This window comes from Serinus canaria, chromosome 1 (genome assembly GCF_022539315.1).
Source record: "Serinus canaria isolate serCan28SL12 chromosome 1, serCan2020, whole genome shotgun sequence".
NCBI lineage: Eukaryota > Metazoa > Chordata > Aves > Passeriformes > Fringillidae > Serinus > Serinus canaria.
The window spans coordinates 26610048-26636641 of record NC_066313.1 but is presented as its reverse complement, the minus strand read 5'-3'; the positions used below and the strand labels follow the sequence as shown (position 1 = coordinate 26636641).

At 48.5% G+C, this 26594-nt stretch overlaps 2 protein-coding genes across 4 annotated transcripts; one reads left to right on the top strand and one right to left on the bottom strand.

Annotated features, from left to right (window-relative positions):
* Window positions 1–642: 642 nt before the first annotated feature.
* VAMP1 (vesicle associated membrane protein 1) lies at window positions 643–24857 on the top strand. 3 transcript variants are annotated; one of them, XM_030234978.2, is made up of 6 exons: window positions 643–732; window positions 1387–1546; window positions 2359–2517; window positions 2748–2799; window positions 22891–22939; window positions 23870–24845. In XM_030234978.2, coding segments are annotated over exons 1-5 (390 nt in total). In that variant the 5' UTR covers window positions 643–730; the 3' UTR covers window positions 22908–22939; window positions 23870–24845. The 3 variants fall into 3 exon arrangements, with proteins under 3 accessions (XP_030090838.2, XP_050828811.1, XP_050828809.1); XM_050972854.1 differs by having other exon boundaries at window positions 22891–24857; XM_050972852.1 differs by lacking the exons at window positions 22891–22939; window positions 23870–24845 and having other exon boundaries at window positions 2748–7936.
* SCNN1A (sodium channel epithelial 1 subunit alpha) lies at window positions 11027–18263 on the bottom strand. Its single transcript, XM_030234977.2, has 13 exons — window positions 18134–18263; window positions 17499–17872; window positions 16862–17117; window positions 15824–16008; window positions 14939–15039; window positions 14108–14271; window positions 13710–13808; window positions 13429–13546; window positions 13106–13184; window positions 12728–12785; window positions 12545–12600; window positions 11941–12016; window positions 11027–11722 (listed from the first exon to the last, which is right to left on the bottom strand). Exons 1-13 carry the CDS (start codon window positions 18149–18151, stop codon window positions 11396–11398), a joined length of 1911 nt encoding a protein of 636 aa, XP_030090837.1. The 5' UTR covers window positions 18152–18263; the 3' UTR covers window positions 11027–11395.
* Window positions 24858–26594: the final 1737 nt, after the last annotated feature.

Below are 26594 nucleotides of genomic sequence, written 5' to 3'. Positions count from 1 at the left end.
GGGCTGCTGTGGGAGCCTCATTTCTCCCAGCAGGCCGCAGAAGCTCGATCAGGGCTTGTTCAGCTTCGCTTTCATGACGTGCTATATGCTGGAGGTGGGCCAGCGACACCATCTCTTAATTGCAAGGACAGCGGCTTAGCCAGAGCCAACAGACACACTGCGGAGGTGGGATTTCGGGAGCGCTCCGCAACCCCCACCACAGCGGCGCCAGCCGGGCTGGGCTCCAAACAGGGGCAGGTAACCACGATTAGGCGCTGCGTGATCTACCACGGAGCGCTGCGGGCCCACTGAGGGCTGTCGGAGCCGGCGTGTCCAGCAGCGGGGCCGTGGGTCGGGAGCGGGGCCGTGCGTGCCCCCGGCCAGGTGGGGCAGATGGAGCGCCGGGCACCCCAGGCCTGGCACAGCGGGACCTCCGCAGGGGCGGGGCGGGGGTGGGGCGCAGAGCGCTGCTCCCATTGGACAGCCCCATGGAGGGGCGTGGCTTGTCCTGTGGCGGTCTGGGGGCGGGGCTACATTTATGACCTTTTCCCGCAGGGCGCGGAGCACTGATTGGCTGAGGAGGAACACAGGGGCGGTGCCGAGCCGCCGCTCTCTGCGGAGCAACTTTTGATTGGCTGCTGGCTCTGTGGGCGGGGCCCCGCTATTATAAGTGCGGGGTCCAGGGGTTTTGGGCACTGTCAGTCCGAAGCTTCGTCCCCTGTTCAGTTCCGCCGTTCCCTCCGGCTCGGCCATGTGAGTGTCTGTCCGGCCATGGGCGAGCTGCGGTGGGCGCGGCGCGGCGCGGGGGTGGTGCTGCAGCGTGAGGGACGGGGGTCGGTGCATAGCCCGCGTCCTGGCCGGCGGCGGTGGGGTCGGGTGGCGCATTGCAGCAGCCGCAGGCAGGGCTGCCCGCACCGCCCCCGGGCGGTCCCGCTCCCCCGCTGGCTGCGTGGGTGAGTGGGTGCGTGGGCCGTGCCCCAGTGATAATGTGCGGCGCCCCAGCCGGAGCCAGCCTGGCCGGCGGCCACCACTGCGCCCAGCCCGGTGGCTGCCTGGTGCCCCCGCGCTGCTCCCTGTCCTTCCCCCACCTTCCTTCCCCATCTCCCCGTCACGTCCATGCGGTCAGGTCGCTGTTCCCCCTGGGAGGCCGCAGTGCTTGGCGCGACCGCACCCGCGAGCTCCTTCTACGAGGGGCTTGTTCCAGTCCCGCTGCCTCCTCGGGCTTGCCCCTGCTTTAGGGTCTCCCACCAGCCCGCCTGTTCCCGATCCGGCGGGGTCCAGCGAGGCTGCAGGCTCCCGAGGCTGCTGCCAGCTCTGCTGCAGCCTGGGGACGCTGTGGTTCCTGTGGATTTGGGGGAGGTTCTCTCTCGAGCGGCTGAGTTTTCTCTTGGCTCTGTTTTCCCTTAGGTCTGACCCCGCTCAGCAGCCTGCTCCCGGAGCTCCCGAAGGAGGGGCTCCCGAAGGAGGCGCTCCCGAAGGGGCAGCCCCCGGTGGGGGTCCCCCCGGGGCTCCCCCCAACCTGACCAGCAATCGCCGCCTGCAGCAGACGCAGGCCCAAGTGCAGGAGGTCAGTAGCTCTGCCAGTCCTGATGGGTGCCTGGGCTCTTCTCCCACTGCTCTGCAGCAGCGATGTTCCTGACCCGTGTCTGTCGCTGAGGGGGTGGCTCCTTTTGTCATGCCAAAGCCTGAAATTAATTAATGCTGAATACTCAAAAGTAGGGTGGCAAACCTATTGAAGAAGCTGGAGGAGAGATTGCTTTATGTTTAAAAGCCTCTTAATTCTAGACATGACTTCCAAGGACCCGGCTTGCTAGATTTTTTTGGTACCTCGTTATCGCGCATCTCTTATGGGACTAAAGCTGTACAGCATCCAGGACAGCTCTTAATCCCTGCGGGCTGCTTCAAGGGAACGCTGTGTGCAGGGATGTGGGGGAATCCTTGCTTGGCTTCCCGGGATGAAAGCCGGTGGCTTGGCTGCTGTAGCGCCTTTGTGCCTCACCGGGGCAGCAGCACGAAGCTGATAAGGTGATTTTGCAGCTCTGGGGGAGTGAGTGAGCACAGGACTCCTCTCATACGGAGGGTGGCTTCGGCTTGCTGCTGCAATGGAGAGCTCTTAGAAGCAGATGAGAATGTGAGGCTGAGGACCTGGTTGAAGTGTACTCGAAGTGATGTTTTAACAGTGACTCTCGGATTCTTTTTTTTTCATTTCAAAGTAGGCAGTGACTTGAAATTACTTCTTTCTTGCCCTGATCTTCCCCCCCATCTTGTTCATGTTTTAAGTTTGTTAGTATTGCAACATCGGTTGCTGGCTAAGTTACTCCTCTTACGTTTTCAATTGTCTTTAGCAATGTAACTGCTCCCACTGTTCTCCTTCTGCAGGTGGTTGATATAATGTGTGTAAACGTGGACAAGGTGCTGCAGCGAGACGAGAAGCTGTCGGAGCTGGATGACCGGGCAGATGCGCTGCAGGCCGGCGCCTCAGTGTTCGAAAGCAGCGCAGCCAAACTCAAAAGGAAGTACTGGTGGAAGAACTGCAAGGTCAGTTTCCTAGCCAGGAGGGAGCTGGGCTGCTCCTCTCCTGCAGTGCTTTCAAGTATAGCTGGGGCTTACTAACAATTTCAAATGCTTACGGTTCTTTCCCTGTGGGAAGGCTCTGAGTCCTCGGCTGTCACGCCTTTGGGGTCTGGCTTAGCTTCCCTGGCTGTCAGGGAAAATGGGAGCTTGTCAATCTGTTCTGAGTATTGCTCTTGGACAATCTTTTTCTTCAGATGATGATCATGATGGGAGTGATTGGTGCCCTTGTGGTGGTGGTGATTGCAAGTAAGTACCAAAAACCTCCGGCTCAAAGGTGAGGAAACACCAGCTCTAGAGTACTTTAAACTTTTCCTTCTTGTTCTGAGATCTTGAGGGTCTTAGTTGTGTAAGTGTCAACTACAGTCTTTGGGAATGGGAGGCAGAAGTGCTGGAACCCCCCTCACTCAGTGTGGAAATGGTATGCTTTACCTAGTAATATGAGGAATGGGGAAGGCCATCATTGTAGAAATGGGAAACTCTGCCTGCCAGGTCAGATAAACCTGTAAGTATAAGGGGCATTTACCCTGGGGTGGGTGGGTTGGCAAGTTCCTTCCCTGGTGGGTGGTTTGGAGTTCTCTGAGGGACCTTTGGTGTAACTTGCCCTTCTGTTCTTTCCTTTTTTCTTTTTTTCTATTGCTTTGTCTCCAGTCTACTTTTTTACTTAAATGTAGCTCCTTCAGTCTGCAACCTCCTGTCCCCTATTACCTTGCCTGTCTCTTCTTGCCTCTGAGTTTTTCCTTTCTTTCCCTTTCACCTAGCTTCTTCATTGATTTCCTTATTGGTTTTAATTTATATTCTGTGTATGATTCTGAGCTGCTTAATAAACATAGGTAGACTTTTCAATAGCTGCTGCAGCTTTAGGGAGCGTCCTCTAACTTTAGAGGAAAGGGAAGCTGAAGAAGAGTGGGTACCTATTTGCTCCTGCTCTTCTGCAGAGAACTTTTTGTGTTTATTTTTGGGTGTAAGCTTGTCAAATAGTGCCTGTGTGAACTCTAGCAAAATAAGAATGCCTTAACACAGTGCCTTTTGGGATGAAGGACTGCAGCATGTGAGAGCCTTTAGTGTTCTGCCTAAAAAGAGTGGCAGCATGACTTGAGCTTTTCATTGAGCTTCTGAAATAAAAGCTAGTTTGTGTTGGCCAGTGGCTGTGAGCCATCTAAGCTACACGTAGTGATGTAGATTTCTCTAGCCATGGAGGGGTGAGCACTTGAAGAAATGATTTATTCTGCCTGTCCTTACTTCCAGGTGACTTGCTGCCTGAACATGGCCAGTTCAGTTTTTATAAAGGAGGGCCTACATGATTACCTCAGTCAAGTGCAACAGGCTAAATGCAGTTAAGTGAGAGGGGCATTGCTGCTATCTAAAAGGCATGTGTGGGAGTGAAGTCCCTCTCCACAAGGAACAAATGAACTACAATTAGTCTAGTGGGGAGTGTCAAATATGCCTTTCATCTATGCACACACAAGCCAGGACCCTGTAGCTTCCTACTGTCTTGTAGCTTTCCAGAAGGAAGACTTTGGAGTAGTGGCAGAATGGGAATTGGTGTTTTGCTTTTGTGTGACTGGGTTGAACGTCAAGGAAGCTCACTGCCTCAGCAGATAGAGGTGAAGGGGGCTGGAGGTATTCCAGATGAGACTGAATGAGCTGCACAACTTTCTGATTAGGAGTATCTGCTCTGTTTCTGCTGCCACAAAGCCCTAACTTTCAGCAGGAGTTAGAAAACACTTGGAATCGGTTAGCTGGGGATTCAAAGGGAAATGGTGCTCTGGGCATGGATATTGCAAAGTGGCATCAGATGTCCCAGTTTGCCAATTTATGCTTGTAAAGATGTTGCTGATCAAGATGAACCCTCCTACTTGCTATGGGTTCTCTTGAATTTAGGTCCAGGGTGGTCTCTAATGGAAATAAACTTGTGGCTGTGGCTTTCTGTGAGTGATTCCCTTGTTCTTCTCCATCAAAAGTAACAGGAGCTGTGAGTTGTTTGAATTTTTTGTCAGACATGGGTTAAATGAGCTGCCCTGTTTCTGTAGAGTCTTCTGAGGAATGTGTATCTTGTCTTTTAACTTTTTCTAACAAGCTGAGCTGTAGCCTGTAATCTAGACTGGAAAGAAGTACTCCTTTAATTTAGAAAGTTCTGCCTCTGTTCTAGAATACACTGGGATCTGTTTAGGTCTAGGAGGAGGCAGGGAGGACATCACTGGAGTTCCCAGATAGGAGCAAAGTACAAAAGATGGGAGGAACAGATGCTTTTTGTTTCCCTGGATGTGCTGGGGAAGCCCCTTTCTGCCTCCCAGGGCACCTGGCAAGGGGCTCGGTTTTGCATGCTCACTTCCATGCCCCAGCATTTTCATTTGAGTTCATATCCCTGCAATTCCATTCCTCTCCACCTTGGGGGAGGGCAGAGATGAAGATCTGGAGTGAAGCAGCCCTCGTCCCCTGAGCACTTCCCTAATTCCCTGGAACTGAGATGGGATGGACGGTCAGAAGTGCATCTGCTGAAGAGGAGCCAGGGCCTGCTTGTGCCACCTCCTGCTCTCATTTTAGGGGGTAGGCTTTTACAAGCTTGAGGCCCCCAGACCAGCAATTCTCTCCAACTCTTCTAAACAAGCCTTTGGTGTCCCATTCCTCCTGTCTCTCTGGGAGCTGAGGTCCCCCTAGGCTGTCTCTTTCATTTCTTTCTCTCAGATGTTGTATGTTGCCTCCTCCTCTGCTCCCTTTCCCCTCCTTTGTGTCTCTGTGCATGGGCAAAACAAATCACCAAGGCCCTCTTAGTAGAAGCAAGGGACTCTGCTGCCCACGGCATCACAGCCACTCATGCACGTGCAGTTTATTTACTTCCTCTATAAACACAACTGTAATCTCCTCTGGCATGTTCTAGAAATCAGCTCATGTACTTTTAATGGTCTCTAAGAAACACAATTCACCACCTTACTGAGTCTGTCTGGTCTGTCAGTGAGTGGGAAGGGGTTGGGATGCCAAACGGATTTTTTTTTTTTTTTGGTTGGCTTCCATAGCATAAACATACCTGAAGTTCTGTCCCTCAAAGCAGTGGCTGCTTTTCCATGGTAAAATGATGGTAGTTCCAGTTGTGCTGGACTGACTCTGGTAAGTCTGTAACAAGATGTGAGAAGCAGCAGCTCTGGGGGAAGAGGCTGCCCAAGCCAAGTCTCCTTTCAGCCACCAAATGTCCAGCCAGTGTCCTGTTCAGGGGACTGCCTTCTGTGCATTACTGTCTTAGTGGCTCTCAGGCTGTTCTGCCTTTAGATTTCAATAACCTCAGATCCTTAAACCCAGAAAACATTTCTCCATTGGTGTTGGAATATAAGTTCAGGACCCAAATGAAGACCTCCAAGGGTATGATGCTGTTCACAACATCTCTTGGAGCATGACTGGAGTAAAGGTAAGTGCCCCTTTGTTTTGCCTCACTGTACATTTGAAACTCATTAAAAGGAAATGACAGAGCTTTGTCCAGTGCAGCCTTCTTTTAAAATTAGGTACTTGTGCCCTTCCCTGCCCTTATTGCTACAAAAGCTAGGTTGTAAAACAATCTTCCATGTGGCTTCTGCTTCCCTTATGATCAATCTTTGTCCAGTTTTAAACATCACCAAAATCCACACCAGAGCAGTGAACACAATGAACAACTCTCAATGGTGAATTTGGAGCAGGGCAGCTGGACTAATTCTTCAAAGATGGAAGCCTTCCTGGGAAAGGAGGGTGTCTGGACTGGCTGGTGGATTAAAGCAGCATGTACAGTCCAAAATTCCACACAGTTCAGGCCTGCACAACCTGAACAAACGAGTCGTGCTACAATTCCTGCCAAGTTTTGTGTTGCGTTCCTGTCAGTTCTCAGCCTCACTCATGTAAGGGAATAGGGAAGATGTTTTCATAGGACAGATGCATTTTTGGGCTGTTGATGGTGCAGTGTCCAAGACCCTAGCCAAAGCTGGGGATTGAATGCTCATTTTCCAAAGCTGGCAGCTGCTCTGGAGCACAGAGCTGGGGCTGAATGTACTGCTGAAAGTTGCCCCAGGGTTGAGCCCGGTTCATGAGTCATGTTGTGGCTGTTTGCAAAGACTTGCATGTCTAGCTATAAATCCTCTGTTAGGCATTGAAAATATCATGTTCTACTGGAAGGTCTTCTGAGTTGCCATCCTTACCTGCATCAGCGTTTCTGCTGCTCCTGTACTCTTATCCCAGATAAAACAGGGTTTTAAATGTGCTCCTGAAGCAAGGCCAAGGCTTTGGGAGAATAGTTCTTTGTATGTTTAATTAAAAAGTCAAGCTCTGCCTTTGAACATGGAACATGCTTAACATGCCTTTGAACTGGAACAGGTTGCCCAGAGAAGCTGTGGATGCCCCATCTCTGGAGATGTCCAGAGCTGGGCTGGTTGGGGCTTTGAGCAACCTGGTCTAGTGGAAGGTGTCCCTGTCTGTGGTAGGGAATTGGAGCTAAGATGATCTTTAAGGTCATTTCCTAGCCAAACCATTCTGTGCAAAATGCAGCTCCCATACCAGCTGCTTCATCCAGATGTCTTCAGGTGTGGTGGAAGAAAAGCCTTAACTGTACTGCTCCGAAGTGGATATACCCTAAACCTTCATATCTCTGGATGCCTGAGGCATTGCTCTGGCCTTTCCTGAGGTGTCTCTGTGCTGGTCAAAGCTGGGTGCAGGCTCTCAGCAGTGGTGGGGTTTGTTGTCTCAGCTGGAGAGCAACCTAATGATGGTGGGCAAGACAGATTTTTTCAGAGCTGGAATGCAGTGTCAACACTTTTTTAATGAACCTGGCTTCCTTGGGAAGTGACAGAGATCCCTGCTCTGATTTATCCACTGGGGTTGGAAGCCTTAACTTGGTGAAGAGAGGTAATAAGGGGGAAGGTTTTATCTTTGTTCTGACCTCTAAACAAATAATTGCTCTGAGAGATGTAACAGATAAAGATATAGGTTTTACAAATAGGCAGCTCAGCCATGTCTGTTGGATACCTGAGCCTCCACACTCCTGATAATATTTGACCTATTTTTGGCCTGAGGTAGAGTACAACACTTACACAGAACACCCTTACTTGCTCCCCAGGTTTCAAATATGAGCAGCCTCATAATGTCCTTTCCTTCAGTGCACAGACCCACTAAATGATTTCTGCAGATGACTAAATGACACTTTCTTTTTATGTTCTTCCCTCAGAGGCTTCTTTTCCAAAAGCCTTTGTACTATTTTATAAAACTAAATTTGCCATAAATATATGTAAACATTTAATAAAGATTATAAGCTCTTTTTAGTTCAGTGCTTTCACGCATGCACTTGGAAGCTGAAAGCACTTTCCCCTCTTGTTCTTACAAGCCCCCTTTAAATATTGCATATTGTTAAATACAGAGAACTGTGACTGATTGTGGCTGTGTCTCTGGTATGTTCTTGATCTCTGTGGTTCCCCTGTGTCCTTTCACCAGCAGCACTACTGCTCTTTTCATTTCTTGATGTAGCCTGTAACTCCTTAGATTTTATTGAACCTGTCCCAAGAGCTTGGTAACCCTTTCTTCCAATTCCTTTCTGTGTTTGACCTCAGTCTGTGCAGTCAATCCTTGACCTATCTGTCCAGCTTCTCTTAAACTCTCCAGCAAGCAGGGTTTTGTTCTTCTAAATATATTATTTATTTTCCAAAGTGATGGTTCTCTCATTTTTCTTCTAGCTTCCCTAGACACTTATGTTGTACTTCCATATCTTTCCTCTATTACCTTAATTCTTATGGAAAAACAAGAGTTTTGACATCTGTTCCCTGACCAAAAAGACACAACCTTCAGCTGTTCCCTGCAAGTTTTCCATGTCCTCAAAATAACTCTGCTATCCTTCTAACACACCTATGACAACTGAGCATTTACATCCCCTCAGCTTTCTCCTCATGTACAAATTCACCCCAGCTCAGACCATTAATTTGCCTTTTGCTGACCTGCAGATCCCCATTCATGCATGCTTTCTTCCCTTTTCTCCAATTTTCACGTTCTCAGTAAAACACTCCCATTTTTTTTGGCTCTCACTCCAGCACTGCTGGCCTTGCCTCTTGTTTTCAGCCAGACCAAGCTCACTCAGCTCATCTGCTGAGTTCATTTGTGGTCTTGCCAGCCTACAAGAAATATAGGGATTATTTCTGGGACAAGCCCCTGATTTCTCCCAAGATGGCAATTCTTGCACTGATTCACAAGACGGAGGGCTCATCTATTTACCAACTTGTGTAACTGCTTCTTCACATTTGCACAGGCTTTTACCTCTGGATTTACAGCTATCCTGAATGGTGCCATTACTTTGAGTCCATCAGTCAAGCCCGATATTTTTTTTGCATTTTAACACTTTTATGGAACAGGTAGGATGTGGTTCAAGCTTCCCCCAGGGAATACATCACCACTTTCTGCAGCTGTATTTCTTTATTGATGAAGAGAACTTACTGTTTCAAGTAGTTATGCCTCTGATTAATCTTGCTTTAATCACCCACTTGACTATGCATGCTTCAGCAGGTCTCATCAATTTTATGGTTATTGCAAGGTTATTTATGGTTCTGTGATGTGAAGAATAGTGTCTTACTTTTTAGATATTGAGGAAATATCATGCTTACCATATGAATCACTGTATACTTATGATATACAAAGACTGTTTTAAGGTGTTGCACCTGCTCTTTATCCTTTCTTGATTTGAAGCTGTCTTTGTGAAGCAAACAGCTTTGTGTCCAGTGTCAGGCTTTTTGATCATTGATGTGCTAGAAAACACCCAAGGCATCAGTCTGCAGTACTGAGTTTGTGACCAAGAACTGGGTGCAGCATCCTAGCTCCTCTATCTGCCTGCTCTTGTATTTTAATTGTGGCCAAAGTTTCTCTGAGCAACTAGACCTAGCTTTTACCTCTACTTCTTGGGCAGTGTTTTTACAGAACATTAAAGTACCTTCATAGAGGCTATTTTCAGATTTCATTCATTGCTCACTCTTTTTTACTTTATTTAGAAAATGGATTTTTTTCATGTTTGCAGAAGCTCTGATTTTTTTACTAGTGGGGGCCTGCAAGGAGGCATACATGTTTCCACACCTCTAAGTGCTTGTTTCAGGCCCCTCCCTCCTGCTGGGCTGGCTGCCACCCTTGCTGAAGGACACTTCCCAAATGACTTGCAGAGAGACAATTATCTTCACTTTCAAACAAGAGTTTATCAGCTGAGTGCTGGGATAAAATTTGTCAAAGCAGGAATATTTGTGCAATAAAGAACATAGCATTTGTGTGTGTATGTGAAGAAGAATAACATCATTCTCTACTTGGAATTGGAAAGGCTTTTTAGGTAATCAAGGCAAGAGCAGTACAACCAGCATGTGTTTAGCATCTCAAAGGCAAAAAATAGGCAACAATTTAGATATTGCAGTAAACTCCTCCAGCTTCCCAAGAGCAGTGCATCTACCTTAAATTTTAAAATATCTTCAGTTTTTCTTTTGTTATGATTAAGTAGTTTTTAAATTCAAAAGTGGCTGTTAGCAGTGTGACTCCTTACAGGGTTCCACAGGTCTTTGCCTAAACTGCTTAAATTCTGGTATCTCTGTTTGTCCTGTGAAGTGGATAATCCTGTTTTTTAAGGACATCACCCTTGCTCTCTTGATACCCCATAAAGTGCAGAGCAAACACCATTGCAGCAGAAGTCTGAGTATTTGTAAGAAAAGAGTATGGCAAGCTCACTGCAAGAAACACGTTCTCTTATACAAAGGTGCCCAAGTTAGCTCCTCAGAAGAGGACTATTTTTGCCCATGTGGTCCAATCAAAGAGGCTGATGCTTTCATTGGAAGCACTTTTGATTAAAGCCTGCAGTACTTTCCTGTGCTTCCCTCAGGAACAAGAGGCTCAGCAGTTTCTGTGGGTGGACCAGACAAGGGCTGGGAGGAGCAGAACATGCACTGCATGACCTGCGCTGCTCTGAGCCTCTCTTGCAGGATCCCATTGCAGCAGAGGTAACATCTGGGATTTTTGGAGGGTGTTCATAATCCTGCCAAACTCTGTTTCCCTCAGGAAGAAAACAGGGAGGGTCGAGCAATTGTAGAGATTGATTTATCCCTGAGCTGTTGGCAAACAATCAGATAGCTGGATGTACACATGTATGGTGTATCCCAAGGAAGGGGTGACACCCAAAATCTACCACTGCCACAAAGGCAGCTTGGAAAGGGAGCCTTTACTTTGCCAGGGGTGTTTTGTCCCAGACCTGGGAGTGGCAGCAAGCTTGGAGGACCTCTCCAGAGCATTGTGCGTAATACAAGATCGTGCCAGTGGCTCTTGTCTCAAGGACCCTCTCCTTGGGGGGAGGAGAGGGTAGGTGACACAGTCTTGGGCTCAGAGCTTATGAAGAATGAGGAAAGAGCAACCAGTTTAGGGAAAGCTTAAGGAAGCTCAGCCTGTTGAGAGATTTGCACCCCAGCTGAGCCTCCATTCCTGTTCCTTGTTATACCACAGAGGAGGCCAGTCACACCTGCCAAACCTCTTTAATTAATGACAGACTAGAACTGTGGCAGCATCCTTGTTGGAGGGAAAGGAAAGCCTGCCTGCACATGTAGGTGTGCACATGCACAGAGCATAAGGAAATCTGGAGGACATCTCCCCCACACACACCCTAGATCAACTCTCATCCCTGGTGATCCCACAGCAATAGTATTTTATGAGACTGAAGAATGTGCCTACAGAAGTGAAAGCAATGAGCCCAGGCCAACCACGGAGCAGTCTTTTGCTGTGGTCCATGTGCAGCCCCCCAGAAAGAAGGAAACGCAGGCCCCGCAGACAGAGAGTGCAGCCTCTGCTCCAGCTGCCAGCCACCTGAACAGTGCCAGGAGCTGCTGCCTCATTCGTGTCCCTCCTCGCCATCCCTGCTCGGCACCCGCGGTTCCAGGCTGTTGTAGGATGGCAGCGTGGTCACTACAGCCTCCACGGTGAAGCGATGTGGAGCACGCAGAGCCGGTGCGTCATCTTGGAAAGCAGCGTTATCCTGGCTGTTCAGAGGGGGCACTGGCACAGGCAGCTTCTGCCGGGAGCGGAACCAGCGGAAGCCCAGGATAAAGGTGATGGCAATGAAATCCAGAACCAGCTCTGCAAGCTCCATCACAGACAGGACAGAGGATCCAAACCAGAGACTCCACTGGTTCCCGAGCTGAGACAGCAGAGTCACTACCTGCAGGAGATGGAGAAAGAGCAGTGACAACAGCCCTCATCCGGGACTTTGCCTCCCTGCCTGTTCCCTCTTCCCTGTGGGGCTGGGGGGGTTCCCCTCACCCTGCCCAAGGAAAAGAAACAATATCCAGCAGTGCTCCTGGAACAAAAGCTTGCCACGGTGGAGGGACATTGAGGGGGAATGGGTGGCCAGAGAAGACATGGTAGTAAAGTGTGTACCGTGAAGGCTGGAGACTCCCCATTGGTCTTGTAGTTCCACTCCTTAAAAAAGATATTCACTTTGGCAACTCCGTTCCTGTGAATGAGAGATGATGCTCAGTAACCCCAACTCCTCAATGCCTGCCTTTCTTCACCAAGCCTAATTGTCACCTTCTGCCCCTTGTCCTTCTCCCACACATTCTACCCAGAGGCTTTCTCCCATCTCTGCAGTTTTCATTCTGCACTAAATACAGTCTTTGGTACTCACAGTGCCCTTCTGACACTGTACTGTAAAACCCAAAGTTTGTGGCAAAAGCTCCCACATAGCTGTCCTTCCCACTTTTCCACAAGCACCTACTGTGACTCCAGAACACACAGCAAGTGCTGAGGCTTACTATTTTCATATCAGCATCTGACCTCTTTCGAAATGTTTCACTTGGGTCCCCGGTCCTTGCTGAAGTCTCGCTATATATCTACTCTGACTCGAATCCACTGCCCTTGTCCACAGGTCCCATGCCTGATCTCTTCCCATCAGTGATTTCATCTTAACTCTGGCATTTCCAACACACACATTCCGCTGGGATGGTTTCTGGTTTGGACACAGTCTCTGTTTAGGGGCTCTCACCTCTTGGATGTGATATTGTATTTGTTCTGTTGTGAAAGCATGTAGAAAACCCAGTCCTGAAATGAAAGTGCAAAAAATTGTGTCACGTGATCACAGTCACCTCCTGCAGGTTTAGTACCCGTTGAGGAAGGACTAAATGGAAGGTGGGAACAGTGCTGGGAAGCTAGGACACCCTCTCCTTACCTCTGAGACAGCAGAAGGCCAGCGGGAGTATCCAGCTGACAGCTGGTATTCTGTCATTCTGCAAGGCAAGAGGAGGCTGTGTTAGCTGTTGAAGCTGTAGGAGCCACAGGGCCAGGTCTCGCCATCCTCAGGCACACCTGGAGATTCCCTCCCATGCTGAAGTTCCACCCCCTTCCCACCATGTGGAATGCACGGTCCTTGGGAGCTCACCCCTAAGCCAACCCACACACTCCTCAGCCATTTTGGCTTCCTGATGGGAGAAATACCATTTCAAGTTGGGGCTCAGCCACTGACTCAAGCTTTTGCCTGTCAGTAAATGCTTCCCAACACTTCTGGAAATACTTTCCAGTCTTCCTGCCTGCCTGACGATCAACTTACTTGCAAGGTTTCCGACACTTGTGGAAACACCCCAGCACGTCAGCTTTGAATTCAGCCAGGAGTTTGTAATAGCAGTAGCCTGAGCAGCAAAGAAAGTAAATCCAGGTAAGCTCACAGTATCTTTAGACAAAAGGTGCTGTGTGACAGCAAGGGGAGCCCAGAAGAGGTTTCCTTCCACAAGGGGCTCATCATTCAAGGCAAGACTGTCTTTTGGATGTCTCACACCAGGAAGCTCATTGAAGACGATGGGACGTGCAGGGACGTGGGCTGGACCAAACAGGATCAGGTGGGCATGAGCTCTACTGTCCCAGCTGTCCACTCACCCCAGGCTTTGTGCTTCGTGTAGTCACAGTACAATGCTCCGCTGGGCAAGGGATAGAAGTAATACGCACAGCCACAGCGCTCTACCATGTTGAGCTGAAAGCAGGAGCGAATGCAGACCTGGGAGGCACATAAGGTGGAAAAGGCTGATCAAGGGAACCCAACCCACTGCTGCTTGTATCACCATTAACAGAGCCCAAGGAAAGGCAGGGCCGTTAGGGGGCCGGAGCATGTCAGGAAAGAGGAGAACCAAGGTGGCCCGGGAGGGGTCAGCGTGAGTTACCTGCTCGGTGTAGCGGGATGAGTACAGGTTTTGCACTGGCACGTCACTGCCATCCTCTGTGCAGTCGCTGTAACTGCCCCCCAGGCGCACGGTCATCTCCTGCAACAGCAGACTCTCACTGCACACAACAACTCCACTTTGCTGTCCTCTTCCCACTCTCCCATGCCACACGCTGCTCATCCATCAGTGTCTGCTTTCCTCGGGATGCCAGCTCCCCCTGCTTGCCTCCATTTCATTTTCACTGATAAACTGTAACCAAATGCTTCTCATCTAGTCCAGCAAGCTGTTCTTCTTCCTCTCCCTTCACTGCATGTGATTAGTCCCTTCCCTTAAACACACACCACAGGTCCACCGAGTTAAACCTCCCACCCACAGCTCTCCCCCCTTCTGCTTCTCACCTTTCTCATGCTGATGGACGTCTCGATGCCAGGACGAACATTGAAGCCCCCATCATCCATGAAGGCTGGCTCATTCTGATCATGGACCATGACCCTGGCTCCTGTCACTGTGGACAGCAGAGGGATGAAATCGTTCTGCTCGGTGCGCACCACCAGAGAGAGACCTGAGGGAACATCAGAGAGCCAGGCAGGTCATGGCCAGCTGTGGTGCAGCAGAGAAGGGAGAGCAGGATGGTTAGAAGGAAGTCTGAAAGAGATAAAGGAGAAGACACATCATCACAGGGCTGCACTAAAGCCTGGCAGCAATAGAGGGCGGTTGGAGGAAGGCCAGAGAAAAAGCTGGAGGCTCCAGAAGAGGCCAGTGAAAACTGAATTTAATCACTGTGGCTTAGAAAAAGATAGAACTGGGAATTGAGAGAGATTTCATGGAGAAACTTGAAGCCAGATGGAAGAAAAGCCTGAAGATGTGGTCTGGAGAGCTTCAGGGGGTTTAGGAACACAAACAGGTCAGTTTCTTGGAGGGGAAAATGGGGAAGGTGAAGACCAGGAGCGCTATGGCTCAGCAGAAGACTTCAGGAAGGGCCAGCACAAGTCCAGAGGACACAAAGAGCGTAAGGATCAGGCACTGATGAGGGAGAGAGAGTTCAGTGGGCAGTGGTGAGGGGCAGCCACGTTCATGAGACGGCTCTCTCCAGATGGGTGAAAACAGCTTGGGCGAGACAGAGCAGGGCTGCAATCTGCCACCAAGCACAGCAGGGTGTCCATAATAACTCCTAGGGAAAGCAGAGCCAAGCTGCTCTCCTTACTCACCAAAGAGTGCCTCTCACCCACCATTATTGATCCCAGGCATGGAGGATGTCCACACGCTGCTGCTGTTGTCATTAAAGGTGTAGCAGTTGCCATACAGGGGGTGGTGGAAGTGGGTATAGTTCCTGAGAGGGGAACAGAAGCAGAGTGAGAAGGGCTGTGAATCCAAGGGGAAGGGCTTCCTGAAAGGAACAACTCTGTTTTCCATCAGCAGGGACAGGGGCTTACAGCAGATGGGCAGTATTTGTTATGTAAACTCTCATGGGCAGGGAAAAGCAATTAACATATGCTGTAAAAAATCTCCTGGAGCTGTACAGGTTTTTACACGAGGTTTTTCACGCTGCTTTTCAGAGCCCAAATGGGTTTTAGCAGTCCTAGCAATTACTGTATTGTCTTCCTAATACTGATGAAACTCTTAGATTTCCTACCTCTTTTCCTCCCTTGCAGGTTGTTTTCATTCCACTACCTCCTTGGGGTTTTTTGACCAACAATGGCAGGAGAAAAGTGGGATATGTTTTTACTGTCTTTTTGTGTCAACTTTCTCCTCTCTTATTCCTTTATGTGGGCTGGTATGTACTACTTTACCACTGTGGAGGGTAGAATAAAAATTCCTCTGTGCTGTACATCTGTGCCCTCTCTGGTGTTTGTACCAGTATAATTATTTCATTTGGGTGAAACCCAGAAAAAGGCAAACCCATCCTTCGAGGTTCATACTGCCAGCTCACAGAACCTGTGGCCGTGATTTGCAAAACCCACAGGAAAGATTCAAGAAAGATCATTTGACCTTTCAAATGGGAACTGAACAAGGAAGGACCCACCTCAGAAAAGAAGTTCTTTAATGTGAGTTCCTTGATTTCCCTCAACCCCAGACACAAAAGAAGTGTATTCAGGGATGTTCCCACTACTTACGCCTTGTCACACGTCGCCTCGTTGAAGCGGCAAGCATAGATGAAATTCTCAAAGTCAGACTCGTCCAGGGCTTTTGCATCAGGCACCTGCGCCAGGATATTGATGTAGTGAAAGCTGTACCATTCGCGCACGGCATCCACTCCCGAGGAGTACGCCTGGTGGAAACAGTCGTTGTTTTCATTGCACTGTTGAGAAGAAGAGGAAGAGCCGTGTCAGAGAAGTCTTCTCATCCAGGAGACAAGGCTCCGCCCGTGGATAAACTGTGCTCCCTCAGCACAGGCAGATGACCGAGGAAGTGAAGAGTTCCACAGGACTCCTGTGTGTGACCGACGGGTGATCAGATGGAAAAAAACCCAGGGCAGCTCCTCGGTGGAAGGGCAACGCCAGGTGAATAAGCGAGGCTGAGTAAGACCCAGGAGGCAGCAAGGTGTACAGGGTGATATGCACATAAATTCTACCTGGTATAAAACCAGGAGCTTTAAATTCTTGCGTGGGGAGCCCTTCCTTCAGGGTGTGTCCAGAAAAACGTCTGAGATCCTGTGGGAACCCCAGTGAGCTGCTGAGCGATTAGCTTCAGTCCTTCAGAGCCTTTTTAAATGCAAACACAGATACCCTAGGGCGAGGAAGATGCTACCTAGGAGCAGTTGCGATCATGATCACCTTGCAGGTGGCCCAGGACCATCAAAGACTTTCTCCTTTGCTATTATTGAGCAATGCAGCAGCCGATGCTGATAAACTGCTCTCAAAAGCAACTGCAAGGCTGATGTACCCTCAGGAATGACAAGGTTTACCTACTCTTGGGAAGAGATGTACATTGACTCGGACATGTCCCCTGGGGCCTGCAGGAACATGGATAGAATTTGGGGAGCAGGACTGTATGGAGCAAAGGATTAAGCTCTAACTTTATCTGTCGTTAGCAAAATCCGGTGGAGATCGATCAGACTTCTACATAAGGAAAGGCATGGTCGAGGGTCTAACAAGAAAAAAGTAGCCAGGCAGACTGGAGTGGGTAGGGCACGGGGTATCTAGGGATCTCACCAGAACAAAGCCAATTTTCCAGTCATTCTTGTCCACTGAGGGACTGTTCTCTGGCAAGTTGACTACGTTGTCCCGCTTCTGCCTCCGCAGAGGATGGCGCTGGATGTGATGGAGCAGGCTCCTTGAGCTGCGCCTTTGTGTGGACGACGAGGACCAGTCTCTTTGTGGCAGAGACATGTTGTAGTCGTAGAGGTCTAGCAGTGTCTGGTGGGTGATTTCATCCAGCTTATCCAGCTGCTTTCGGATGGCGCTGTATCTGTGCAGGGGGGAGAGAAGTCCAGCAGGTTTAGGGCTGGATTCACCCTAACAGCTCTGAACATGCAGCAGAGTTTGCTGGGGTGATTCCTGCCCCCAGCTGTAAATCTAACTCCTTGCTGGAGGCTATCTTGCAGGAGAGAAGTAAATCTGCTCCAGCCCTGTGGCAGTTTACATCGCAGCCTGCTAAATGCACCACCAAACAGCTGCCTCAGCTCACATGCCTTACTGTGAGTGAGTGCCCTGCAGCAAGAAAGGCCTCTGAAAAGCACAGCTACAACAGTGGGCATTCAAGGACCACGAGGAGAACCAGAGTAGGTGCTTTTTATCCTTCACCCATCAAAGTCAAGGCAGTCAACATCTCTGCAAGTCTATTTCTTACCTGTACGGATTGAGGGTGCACAGCGTCACGGCCGGGAAAGTCAACCTGTCGGAGTTCAGGTTGAGGTTGAGGTTGACAGGGTAGCTGAAGTACTCCCTGTAGAGGATCCCGAACTGCCAGTACATTAAGCCGAAGGTGAGGAAGAAGAGGACGGACCAGAAGGCTGTCTTCATCTTATTCTTTTTGGAGCACACCAGGCGGATAGCCCCATGGATGGTTGTGTTGCTGCAGAAGAACTGGAATAGCTCCTGGTAGGAACTGTAGAATTCGATGAGACCCTCCCGCTTCTCTTCTTTCTGCTGCTGCTCCTCTTCTTGCTTACATTGTCCCATTTTCTCCCCTTCTGGCATCTTCCCCGCCTTCACAGACCCACTCTAGAGCAGAAACTCAGAATTAGTCGCCCAGCAGGACTGTGGCTCCAGGAAGCCATGCCCGCTGCACAAACCGGCTCTGCATCACCATCTTCCCCAAGCCCCGCTGCTTTCACCCTCTCCTCCCTGACCCCACCCAGGCTGCAGGTCCCTCTCCGAGTCCTCCCGTCCCACATTTGACACGGGGTCGATCCTGCCCCGCGAGGAGCCCCCCGTCCCTCCCGCGGCTGCGCCCCCCGCCCGCCCCGGGGCCGCGGCACTGACGGGGGGCTCGGTGCCCATGGCGGGCCGTGGCTGCTCGGGCCGGGACCGGGACCGGGGCTGGGGCTGGCGTGCTCTGCCCAGCGCTGCCGGCTCTCCCGCAGCCTCCCCGGCTGGGCTGGGACCGGTTCCTTTCCAGTTGGAGCCAGCACCCCGCCCGGCTCCTGCCCTGCCAGCCTCTCCCCGCCCCTCCCGCCTGTCCCTCCTGCCTGCCCCCTCCTGCCCCTTCCCCTTCCCTCAGGCGCCGCTCCCGGGGAAGAAAAGCCTCTTTAAACTCTCAAGTGTCGGCGGCGGGGCAGCGGCGGCCGGGGCACAGGGGACACGTCGGGGCGGTGACCTTGGCGGTGCCGGCTGGGTCAAGGCTCTCCCGGGGCTGCGGGGCCCCCCGGTCCCCCGAGGGGAGCCCGGCCCCCGCCAGGTACGGCCGCCGAACGGCCTGAGCCTCCTCCTCCTCCCATCCCCTCCGGCGGGGACGCGGCGTCCCAGCGAGCCCAGGCGATGCAGAAAGAAAGTTGGCAGCGCTGGTCCCCGAGGCAGCGCCGGCCGGCCGGCCGGGAACCCCCACGGTCCGTCCCACCGGGACCTTGCCCTGCCACCGACCGGCGGAGAGGGCTTGGCTTTCATTGCCAAATTGTGCTTTCCCAGGGCAAAGCCGCGAGTTTCGGGTGAGATCTGCGAGGGGGATGAAGCTGGGACAGAGAAGGCTGGGGGCGAGTCCGTGATACACCTCAGTTACCGCGTCGCCTTTGCTGGTGCCTCAACTAAAGAAATCTTTTGTGTCCTCAACTGCCTGGCCCAACCATGAGTGGGAACTTGTTTTGCTGAGCTGTGCCTGGGAAATCAAGGCCTCCCGGCATTACCCAAAGCCTTCCAGTGTTTCCTCGGACCACGGAAATGAACACCCTTAGCAAAATGTGACGGAAAGTCTCAAACACTCTCCTGTCATTATAACCGTGAAACTCTTTACCAATCTTTTCTCCCAATGATTTTCTTTTAAACTAGCTGTCTCTGAAGTTTTCACTTATTTCTTCTCTTTCTGGTTACCTCCTTCAGATAAGTCCTTGTTCAGAGTCTTTGGTTACTGAATTTTGATCCTTGTGGAGTTAGCTGTGGTTTGGTTAGTGACTCAAAATACTCAGCCACTTTCACCTCTCCATGTTGCAAAATCCCATGCTTGAAAATGGCAAGCAGTACACTTTTGAGGCCAGCAGTTAAGTGTCAGCGTGCCAGGAACAGCCTTGTGACAGGTGCTTGTTATAAACCTACAGCCACAATTTGGAGCGTTCCGCTAGCTCTGTCCCGTGACAAAAAGCAATGCAAAGCAAAAGCATCGTTTCCCCTGCAGTTCTAAACTTAACTGTACCTCCAAATTAAATTAATTTTGAACTTTCATGAAGATAAAACTTGGGAGAAGTGGGTGGTGTGAGGTGAACGGATTAATATTGTCAAATGCTAATTAAAATGCAGCTTCCTCAGAGCATTACTGCATCCACTTCTGGGGCCCCCAACTCAGGAGGGACATGGTCCTTTTGGATAGAGTCCAGAGGAGGCCATGAAGACCATCATAGGGCTGGAGCACCTCTCCTGTGAAGACAGGGGCTGTTCAGCTTGGAGAAGTAAGCCTGGCAGTGAAACCTTGTTGCAGCCTTCCAGCATCTATCAGGGCTACAAGAGACTTGGAAAGGGGCTGTTTATCAGGACATGTCGTGATAGGACAAGGCAGAATGGCTTCAAACTGAAAGAGGGTAGGTTTAGATTGGATGTTAGGGAGAAATTTTTCATTGTGAGATTGGTGAGGCACTGGAACAGGTTTCCCAGAGAAACCGTAGATGCCACATCCCTGGAAGTGTTCAAGGCCAGGCTGGATGGGGCTTTGAGGAACTTGATCTAGTGGAAGGTGTCCCTGGACTGGGGGGCTTGTCCCTCGGCTTGGAACTGGATGACCTTTAAGGTCCCTTTCAGCCCAAACCATTCCATGATTAGAAGTATCCTGGGTTGGGCCGACAGTCCACGCAGCTCCGTACCCTGTTGTATATAGGTGAAGCCTGATGAAATAAGGGCCTTGTTGCCCTTGTAAAATCATGGCTCAGGCCTGCTGCTTTGGCTAAGTAGAAGAGGACTATGGGAGAGGGACTCAGCTGGAATAGGGGTAGGGAGACATGAGAGACGTGCTGTGGAGACTGCTGCGTGTCCACATTGTGGGGTATGGTGATTGACTTGGGCTTCTTGTGCCTTAGCATTATGTAAACTGATAACTGACTAACTGCTAGAAAAGCCTGGCTTTTGCAAAAAAAAATGGGCTTTTGATGCTTGCCACCATCTTCAGCGTCAGTCTTGTGTCCACCATTAAATAGTGACCCTGGACATTAAATAGTGACCCTGGACGTGTTAGGGTTGGGACTGTGGACCTGGGAGCAGCCAGCGGTGGAGCTCAGTCATGCAAAACAGGCAAACTTGAGAGCCTGAAAAGAAAGCAGAGACACCTGACTCCAGGTGAGTGAGTGGGAACAGAGACATGGGGACTCAAATAGCAGCAGAGGAAAAATCTGTTTTGAACGTTCTGTTGTGAATTTTACAGAAGAGAGGTCTCCATTATGAGAAATGGGCGCTATGCACCTTGCTCATTTGGTGCAAAAGAAATGGGTGAGAGTGGATGTACAGACTGCCTTTTTTGTTGAAACATAGGAGGAAGCAGGCAAATGTTATGGGAAGCAGCTACAAAGGGGGATGAAACAGCCAGAAGATAGCTAACCATGTGGGCTTGATTCAGGACTCATTGCTGTGATTTAAAGTCAATAGAGAGGCAGTGGTTGCTGCCACTGTCGTCACTGCTCAGCTCATGAGAACTCCTCTGTTTAATACCTCCCCTTCCAAAACTTCTTTCAGAGTTCCAAAACTCGTTCTATCTTCTTCTGCCAATGATGGGAGATAGGATTATGGTGAGGAAGAGGTCTGTGGCCAGCAACAAAGTCCTGCAGACCCAAAGCACGGGGATGCTAGATTGCAATGACGGGATGGATGGCGGCTTGGCAAGGCAGACCCTTACAGATATTACAGTCATTCCTCCACATTGGAGCAGCTTTTATTACAGCTTAGAAAACCCTGCACCTTTTTCCTAGATGAGGGAGACCTTGATGTTAAAAATTCCTGTGTGCACCTGCGGCAGGGAGTGCTAGACAGATACAGACAATGAACTCTGGGTACAGATCCAGGACACAGATCCTGGAAATGGGTTGATCCCTCTGCCCACGGCGTGACCCTACAGTAGCACCAGGCCCTGCAGCCACAATGGCCACCATTGCTCTGCCTCCATGGCTGGGATGGCACTGACAGAAACACCACTTGCTCTGGAACCTGGATCCTCCAGGCTTGAAAGCCCCCAACTCGTCAGAGCTCCCCCATCCCCTCTCGGGCTCCTGGATGGTACAGGCACCCCATCTAGCACTTGCTGAGATGCACATGGCAGGATCTGGGTTCTTTGGCAGAGACACTGATGTATTGCATGATTGGTGGAGCTTGCCCTGTGGAGTGTGTGCTCCCTTTTCAGGAATTTTGATTTGAGGTCTGATTGAACTGAATTGACACTGATTCTTTGCTAAGTTATAATGATGTTAGCTATTACCATGGCAATTAAAAACATACATACCTGGAAAAATATTTGCAAGTGGGTAAAGTTTCAGTTTGTGGACAAGAAGGTTCATATTTGTAAGACAGAGTGCATCCTTAGAAAATTCGGGGGATCCCTCCTTGCAAATATTTTAGGTTGATGTTAACGGAACAGCAATTAACTTTCAAGCCTGCAGTTGGCACAAGTCGTAAATTAGACATTCTTTTGCTCACATTCCAGGCAAACCTTGAACTTTATCTGCAGTAGCTGTTCGAGACTTAGTTATAATTACAATGTGAAATTCCTCTGCAAAGGCAGACAAACTTATCCCAGCTCTGCCAGTTCTCTTGCTTTTTACCTCACAGCTTTAATGAGATCATTTTATTGTGAATCTTTTGGTGTCACAACAGTTTAACAGTCTTACACCCAGTAAAGTGGCCAAGTTACTTGTGTAAAACTCATGGCACTATTATATAACTATGTTCTTATTGTTTTAGCCTTGAATATTTATATCCCATTGACCTTTATAAGGCCAAGCTCAAATCTATTGTATAGGCAATCTCAAAAAGCTGCAGGTTTGTAGGGTAGTTTGCCAAAAACTACACTGTTGTCACTTTTCTGAGTAAAGCTGCACTTTAAAAACAAACCAAAACCAAAACCAAAACTCTAGCAGAGTTACTTACACTGGTAAAATCCTCTCTACAAATGCATAAAATCACAACATGCTTGGCAGACCTTTGTAATCTCTCCAGTAAATACATGTTACTGCTGTTTCTGTTACAAAGGAATTGTTTGCCTTCATGTTGTTACTTTGAAATTCTGTTACATTTAAGAACATTTTCTGGCAGGTTAAGGTTCTATTAAATTTGAGTTCTGCTAATTTCTATTAAGATTAATTTCTGTTAATATCTGCTCATTTGAATTACAAGATACAGTTATTTTGTTATAGAGATAAGACAAAACCAACTGAAATAACTGATGAAACCTTAGTAGCCACCTGTTTAAAAATATAAGATAGTAAGTTGTGTAAAATATGTGAAGATACGGTTGCTTAAATCCTGAATTTCATCAAGGATTTTATGAATGTAAATGTTTCACACTGATTAACTGACATAATTATTTTTAACATTCGCTGCTGTTTTATCTTCCATAGGTAACACTGAAGAATGAGTAGCAATTCCAGATTATGACTGCTATTAGTTGTAAGCTGTTTAGTAGTTTCTTTCTTTAACTTCTATTCTGTTTTAATGTCATAACATGATTTCACTGACTCCTTATGACAGGTATTGTCCCTAAGATACTATTTAACTGAGGATAAATGACAAAATTGGGTACTTTACAAGCTTTAACGTATCTTTGTATAACTATCTGCAAGACATCCATCATTTTAGGAAACTTTCCTAGCTGCTGCTAAGGAGAGGCTTGTTTTTAAGGTATGTTAGGGAGACCCTTCCAGCTAAGGCCTTGGCTCTGGCCAAGCCGTGGCTCTATGTGGTCGGGCAGTACACTGACAAACCCAGGTGTTTTCTGCATAAAAACAATACTCCAGCCACTTTGACTTGCCAGTTTGGACTCATGACACTTCTTTTAAAGTGAACTCGGAAACCTTACCTAGGAATGGTTCTCCATATCCTCACTAAAAATGAGGCTTCTCAGCTGTTGCAGCCTCTGGGTGATAGTAGAGTATTTAGGGAATTGATAATGTATCATTCTTAATTACCATCCTCTCTCTCCTGTGCTACTGATTTCCTGTATTTCCTTGCCTATGTGTGCTTAGTGTGAGTTTGTTGCTTTACCATGTGTACTGTTTTACTTTCATGTTGCCTTCTTGTTCATAGTTAGAAATGTGCATGTTGCAAAACCAAAACAAAAAAAAAAAAACAAACCAAAAAAACCCCACAAAAGGCCTATGGCTCTTCAAGAACATTTAGATTATGCAATGTTTACACTAGAAGTTTTGAAAACAAATCATCAAATTTAATCCCCAGCAGAGCAATACTGCTCTGAAGATTTGCATGTACAGAACCAATTTCTAAAAGCTTCTAGAGAAAGATTCCCAACTGGATGTGCAGTGGCACAGCCCAGCTGATTTACTGACCTAGGGAGAAGGTGAGCATGTGTTTGATTGCCAGCAGGTCGAAGGTGGCTGCCTGCTCGTCTGGACAATCATCGATCGTCTCCAGGAGGAGGAGGCCCAATGAAAAGAAGAGTGACCTAATCAGCATCCAGCTCCTGTGGGCAAGGCAGGAGCAGAAGTAGGACTGCCAGCACATGGCTGTGTCTGGAGATTTACAGGGGCTGCCTGCCAACAGAGGCCTTATGTCATCATCATGGTATTGTGCTCCTACTAACCTTCTGCAGTTATTCCCCGTTCCAGGCTTCCAAACAGACATTCAGTGATGTCAAAGTCAACGTTTCCAGCTAATGGACCTCCTCCTGCCTAAGCAGCACGGCCCCTGAACTCCAACCATATGAACTTTAGAAGAGTAGCCATTAATTTCCACTTCCCAGGAGACCTTGGACATTATCCTTTTGTTCTCCTCTACTGCGAGTCTCTTTGTCAGTGGCATGGTTGTAGTTAATGAGTTTTTATTGATTGTGATCTGTATTTCATGTGTCTTGTCCTGTGTCCAGCAGATGACCAGTAATACTCTTAATAAGATAATGGCCTTACAAGTGCAAACTGTTTTAACATCAGGGTACACGAACCCTTTGCATAGAAAACAGAAAAGGGGGAATTGTTGTATGTAGGTGAAGCCTGATGAAACTGTCAGCCTTGTTACCCTTGTGAAATCATGGCTCAGGCCTGCTGCTTTGGCTAAGTGGAAGAGGACTATGGGAGACGGACTCAGCTGGAATAGGGGTACAGGGACATGAGAGACGTGCTGCGGAGACTGCTGCGTGTCCACGTTGTGGGGTATGGTGATTGACTTGGGCTTCTTGTGCCTTAGCACTATGTAAACTGATAACTGACTAACTGCTAGAAAAGCCTGGCTTGTGCAATAAAGTGGGCTTTTGATGCTTGCCACCATCTTCAGTGTCAGTCTAGTGTCCACCATTAGTGCCTCATCTTGGGCAATGCCAGTAGGAAATGTCACTCAGTGGAGGAACGCGAGCTCTTCTGACCGGTGCCACTTGCAAGTTTCATGTGCTCAGACAGGCCTGGAGACTGGGAATTAAGCAGCATTGGTGCTTACAATTACCCGTGGAACCTATGGAGATGTAATCCAGTTGCTTCACAGAGAGAAACTTGTGTAACTTTTATTATCACAATTTCCTGAAATTACTGTTACAGTAATGGACTGATCCTCCAGTACCACCTCTCTCTTACTGGAATTGTGACTGTCTTACTGGAGCAGCAAAAGTTATTTTGCCCCTGAGAATGCCTTTTATAAATGAATATCTTTTATACTCATTTGAGTTAACAGCATCCACCTAGCAACTACAGACAAATTTGGTAACCCGTAGGCATTCTCTGATTTCCACAGTTTGTAAAAGGATTTTAAATTGTCTTCAACTGATCCTTGCAAATTACTTCAGAAATACGGTCGTCTTTGTTGGTGTGAGACAAAGGTAACTTACATTTTTTGTTTTCATTTGACTTGAGGAATAATTAAGACCTCAAACATCCAGACTGATTTGCTGTATCCAAATGACAGTCTAAAGCAATTTTCTCAGCATTTTTCCATAGCTGACAATTTCCATCACCATGTTGTTTGGGAGAACTTTTGGCCTTTGACCAGATTTGAACAAGAATAGCAGATAATGATAATACCCATGTATCTGTGTGTCTCTCTGTACACATCTAAATTTATTTTTCAGAAGACTTGATCCATGTGTTGTTTGGGTTTTTTTAAAGAATTAAAAAGCCATTTACTGGCCCTTTAACCATTTCAGTGGCCCTGACAGCTGTGCTCTGAGCAATTCCCCTTTTCCTCTTTTTCCCCCCCAGTGTTCTGCTCAGCTGCTGTGCATTATCTGCTGCTGTGGCACACCTTGGAGCAGGTATCAGCCCTGAGGTGACTTCCAGTTGCTTCAGCCATGAGAATATCACCTTTGGCTGTAGCTCTGTAAAAGTGCCCACGTCCCCATGGTCACCCAGGTGTGCTGCAGATCGACTGCCAATGCACAAAGGGACCCAAAAAGTTATCTTTAACATTGCCACAATTACCACTTGATTCCTCAAATACTTTAGAGACAATGCAGACAATAAATCTCTGGCCAGTTCAGCTGCCAGTCTCAATCTCCATCAGAAGAAGATTAGAATTTGGTTTTTTTTAAATTATTACTTACGTCTTCCCAGTTTTTGTACTGTTTTGTTTTTTTTCTTTTCCCTAGTGTGTACATGAAGTAGATCACTGAAATGACCATTTTCTGACCCAGACTGTCAGTCATAAATGGTACCATTTTCCTCAGACACACTGCAGTGCAATAGAAGACAGTGGCAAGGAGTTATTGGTGCAGTTTGCAAAAGCAACTCCTGTTGATCATTTAGGTGATTAGGTTCACTCCTCCCTTAGGCTTTCCTCACACAAGAGTCTTCTGAGCATTTTGCCAATCCACAACTTTCTGGATATTTCCATCCAGAGGTATTGACCTATCAAGGTGAGTCACACCTGATGGAACTGGTTTTGACACTGATGGTTATTACCCTCACTGCCATTCAGGCTCAGCAATTATGGGATAATTTGTCTTCTGAAATCCCAAGTCTTGCAACAGGATGGAAGATCTTCCATCAGGCACTACAAATCATCTTTGGAAGTTTTGGTTCATCATATTTACTCCACCTCTAACAACGTTTTAAATCCAAGGAGCTTTGTGCTGAGAAGATCCTTGTCACTAGTTCCTTTTCTTGTG